This window comes from Curcuma longa, chromosome 14, assembly GCF_044706935.1.
Source record: "Curcuma longa cultivar G26 ecotype Majalengka, Jawa Barat chromosome 14, ITB_CL_G26_1.1, whole genome shotgun sequence".
In the NCBI taxonomy this organism is placed as follows: Eukaryota; Viridiplantae; Streptophyta; class Magnoliopsida; order Zingiberales; family Zingiberaceae; genus Curcuma; species Curcuma longa.
The window spans coordinates 1227106-1231499 of NC_133874.1; the positions used below are offsets into that span (position 1 = coordinate 1227106).

Genomic DNA, 4394 nt, shown 5'->3' on the forward strand with positions numbered 1-4394 from the left:
TTAAGGGAACAAATTGTAAGGGATATGAAATTTATATTTTTGCTTCATAATCTGAATTTGATGTTATAGGTTGCTTTCTCAAGATTAGTTTAATTGGTTAAATAGGGTTAATTAGAGTTAGATTAATTTGGGTTAATCGGATGATGTTAATTTGGAATGAGGTTAGTTTAAATTAAATTAACCGAGTCATGTTGCATTTATTGGATAAGTTAGTGCTAAATCGATGGATCGATTAGATTTCCATCGATTAGATTGACCTGTGTTGATCATAGTTGATCTGATTTAGGCTAACTCGAGTTAATGGAAGTTTAATTGGGCTGTAACTAATCTTATAATCGACTCAAATTTTATTTGATAGGAAAATATATATATCACTATATTTAGGAATATTGTTTATTCTAATTACAAGACATTGAACCGGATTTCTGGATAGAGGTTTTCTTTTCGGACACCGACGACTTTTAGAAGGCGGGTATCACGACTTATCTCTTTTGATATGTCATAGGGATGTGTATAGTTTGCTATTACTAGTAGTAATGTTTATGCTTTTATATATGCCCTGATATGTCACTACATAGTCATATTGTATGTCTCTTTACCTGCTACTTGTTTACTTGTCATATTGCATATATGTAGTGATATATTGTTTCTTTACTGACATAGATTGGTCGTTTTACATGCATTAGTGTCATGCACCATCCTTGCATGATTGCATGCTAGCGATCATCGACTCCTTTGTAGTCTGAGTCTGTCGCTAGTTACATAATTTGCACACACTGTCACTCACAAGTTAGTGTACATCAGGAGGGTGTGTGTAGTTACTCTATTTGGACTCCGCTCAACCGCATCAGAGGTAGTGGTGTCGTAGCGTGGTAGCATTATAGGGATCCCTCCTTCGTACTATGAGACGAGGAGATGAGAGCATTACTCCCCCATACGACTTGGGGTAGGAGGATAAGTGTACTCCGCCAGCATCCTGTTCACTCGGTTACGCAGGAGCAGTGACGGCAGAGTGCACAGTTGTCATAGCCCTACCCATTCAACCTCACGATTGTTTGGGACGGTGGCTGACTTGCATCAAGGGTGACCATGTCATTGCATCATGTGCATATTACATGGATTACATTTGTTATTGTTTGCTGCATTTGGTTATTGCATATGTTTGACATGCACATATAGGAGGTTGTATGCTGGGTTTGTGCTGTTGTATCGAGGTAGATGATTCTGGTATGTACAGCTTCGTCAGTAGTTCAGTTCTGTATTTCTTTCTGTACTGACATGATTATTAATGCTAGATAGCTCATTGTACATATATGTTAGATATCCGCTGAGTTCCTTGAACTCACTCCGTTGATTTTATTTTTTTTAGGTTGAAGTCGGTCTGGAGAGCTGCGCTGCTAGTCCCCTATTGAGATGATGTCGTCTCTGTTGATTTTGATTTGGTTATATTATCAATAGATATGTTTCAAAACTTAATTTAGACCATGTGGATTTTCGTATGTGTTTCGTTATTGGTGTACTTGTTATATACTCTATCATATATGGATTGTGGTCATGTAGGCCTTATGATATTTGTACTCAGGGAAAGTGAATTGTTACAAGGGAGATGCTGTCGAAATATTTCGGACAGCCGTCTCCCGAGACATGACAAAAGTAGACCTCCGAAATAGAAAATGAAAAAAACATGCCTAATGCATAAATAATGGATGTGATAAACATATGAAAATAATATGAAATACAGAAAAATGTGCATTGAAAACTTTAGAAATACATATATTCCCTACGTACATCAATAAAATGAAAATTAAAAAACAACGAGATCATGCCGATCGAAATACCCCAGTGGGTCACTTGTCGACCATGAGTAGTTATTGGTGTGAATTTGTTCATGGTACGATGTAGATGTAGCTAGTGTTGACAAGGCTTTGCCACAAGAACAAGTTTGGATTTCCTGTGAAGTGAAATTCCATGCCCTTCATCCGCATCCAGCTCCTCTGCTCTCATCCCATCAGGCAACTCCCAGTTGAAATGAAGCAGTAAGGTGGCCAAGACAATCTCCACGGTGAGCTCGGCAAATCCAATGCCAGGGCACCCTCTCCGGCCAGCACCGAACGGCAAGTACCGGAAATCTTTTCCCTTGAAATCAAAATCACTAGTACTGTTCCAGAATCTCTCGGGACAAAACTCCTCAGCCTTATCCCACAGCTTGGGATCCCTAGCTAAGGCCCATGCATTGATCAACACCCTCGTGCCCTTGGGGATGTGATAGCCCTGCAGCTGCGTATCTACCGACGCCTCTCGCGGAAGCAGTAATGGTATAACAGGGTGCAGCCTCAGAGCCTCCATGATCACTGCCCTCAGATACTTCATCTCTACCAATTTCTCCTCTCCAATTATTATCTCTTCTTTGGCTTCTCCGACGACTCCTCGAATCTCCTCTTGCACTCTACGCATCGCATTTGGATGGCGCATGAGCTCCGTCATGACCCATTCTATGGTCGCGAATGTTGTATCTGTGCCTGCACTAAATATGTCCTGCTTCCAAATATTAATTGACGTACGGGTGTTTTAAAGATGAAAGATTGATTGAACTTAGAGAAAGATTAGGGGGAAATTAAGAACATATACCAAGATGAGGCCCTTAATGTTCTCTTGGCTGAGAGAAACGGAGCTATCGACATCCCCCAGTGAGAGCAGAATATCAACCAAATCTACATTTTTATGAATGCGTTCGTTGCTATTTCTCATGTTGATGTGCTCTCGAATGACTCGCTCGATGAAAGTGTCGAACTCGAGAGCGACCTTTTTGACCTTGTAATCCAATCCGTTGAGTCGATCGAGCCAACCCAGCCATGGAATGTGGTCTCGCAACGGAAACGCAACCAGCAGCGCTGTCAAATCCTCAAACAGCTTGCTCACTTTGTTCCCTCCGCCCTTCTCCTCGCTGTATGTCCGCCCGAATGCCACTCTGCAGATAAAGTTGCTGGTGAAACCGATGATGACGTCGCTGACATTGACCGGGCGGGAGGCAGCGGCGGCGGAGCCGATGTCGGCGACAAGAAGGGCGACCTCTGCTTGCCTGGCCGGGCGAAAGGAGAGAACTCGTGCGTGGCTGAGTAGGTGGACGGTGACGATGCGACGGAGTTGGCGCCACTGCTCGCCGTACTTGCCGAAGATCATGCCCTGGGAGCCGTAGATGAGGCGGTGGGTCATGGAGGTGTGAGGGCGGCTGGCGAAGGTGACGTCGCTGGACTTCAACACCTCTTCGGCAGTGGCCGGCGAGGAGACGACGACGGTTGGGACGCAGCCGAGGTGGAGGAGCATGACGGGACCGTGCTTGGTGGAGAGTTCTTGGAGGATGCGGTGGGGGAGGGAGCCTGTGAGCTGGTGGAGATTGCCAATGAGCGGTAGGGTGGGAGGCGATGGGGGTAGGAGATGGGTGGGTGACTTCCTGGATTGTGTCCGGCGGAGGAAGTGGATGAGGATGAAGAGGAAAGGGACGGCGAGGAGGAGATGAGAGGAAAGAAAGAACTGGAAAAGCATTGTGCAAGTATGAAGCATAGCACCACCACCACGGATGATGAAGGAGAGCAACGAGAGAGGGAGACAGGTGGAGATGAGAGGTGAGAGACTAGCTAAGAAGAAAAGATAGTTTGGAGATGACAGGTGAGAGACTATTGAACTATATAAGAAGAAAAGGTACATGAACAATTATAGGATAAAAAGAAAAGGTACATGAATAATTATAGGATAAAAAGTAAAGGTATAGGATAAAAAGAAAAGGTACATGAATAGTTATAGGATAAAAAGAAAAGGTACATGAATAGTCATAAAGTGGATAATTTTATATATAACATACTCCTCTAATTTCACTTTCATGTTGGATGACAGAAAGATGTATAAAGGTAGAGACATGCGAGTCATTCATATTAGCATGCATATATTAGGATATACTCATACATACATAATTGTAGAGTTTTATTATCTTGCGATCCATTCTCGTACATTCTTGTGCGCTTCTATCCGATCCAGTCTTGCTCCAGTTGCTGTCATATCGCCGTCCGACCACCCCCGATCGTTGCATCACGCCCGATGGAGGCACAGCTCGTCAGCGCACAGTCCGGTGCCGAATTCCGATCGGAAAGTGGCCGGAATCCGGTGAATTCAGCCGGAATTGGCCACTTGGCACTAGCAGCCGATTCCGGCCAAATCGCGATCGATTTCCGATCAAATTCCGACCAGAGACCGACCGAGGAAGGACCGTCGGCTGATTACTGGTGTTGCGCTGCGGCTCCGATGGAGCTGTCATCTGGTGCTGATTACTGGTGTTGCGCTGTGGCTGGACACAGAGGCTCAGTTTTTGATGACATGTGCTGGCGGCTGGAGAGGATGGA

The 4394-nt window shown here is 44.5% G+C and overlaps 1 protein-coding gene across 1 annotated transcript; it reads right to left on the minus strand.

Annotated features, from left to right (window-relative positions):
- Window positions 1–1728: 1728 nt before the first annotated feature.
- On the minus strand, window positions 1729–3635 carry LOC141845149 (cytochrome P450 71A1-like). The gene is made up of 2 exons (XM_074733199.1): window positions 2629–3635; window positions 1729–2535 (listed from the first exon to the last, which is right to left on the minus strand). Exons 1-2 carry the CDS (start codon window positions 3559–3561, stop codon window positions 1909–1911), a joined length of 1560 nt encoding a protein of 519 aa, XP_074589300.1. The 5' UTR covers window positions 3562–3635; the 3' UTR covers window positions 1729–1908.
- Window positions 3636–4394: the final 759 nt, after the last annotated feature.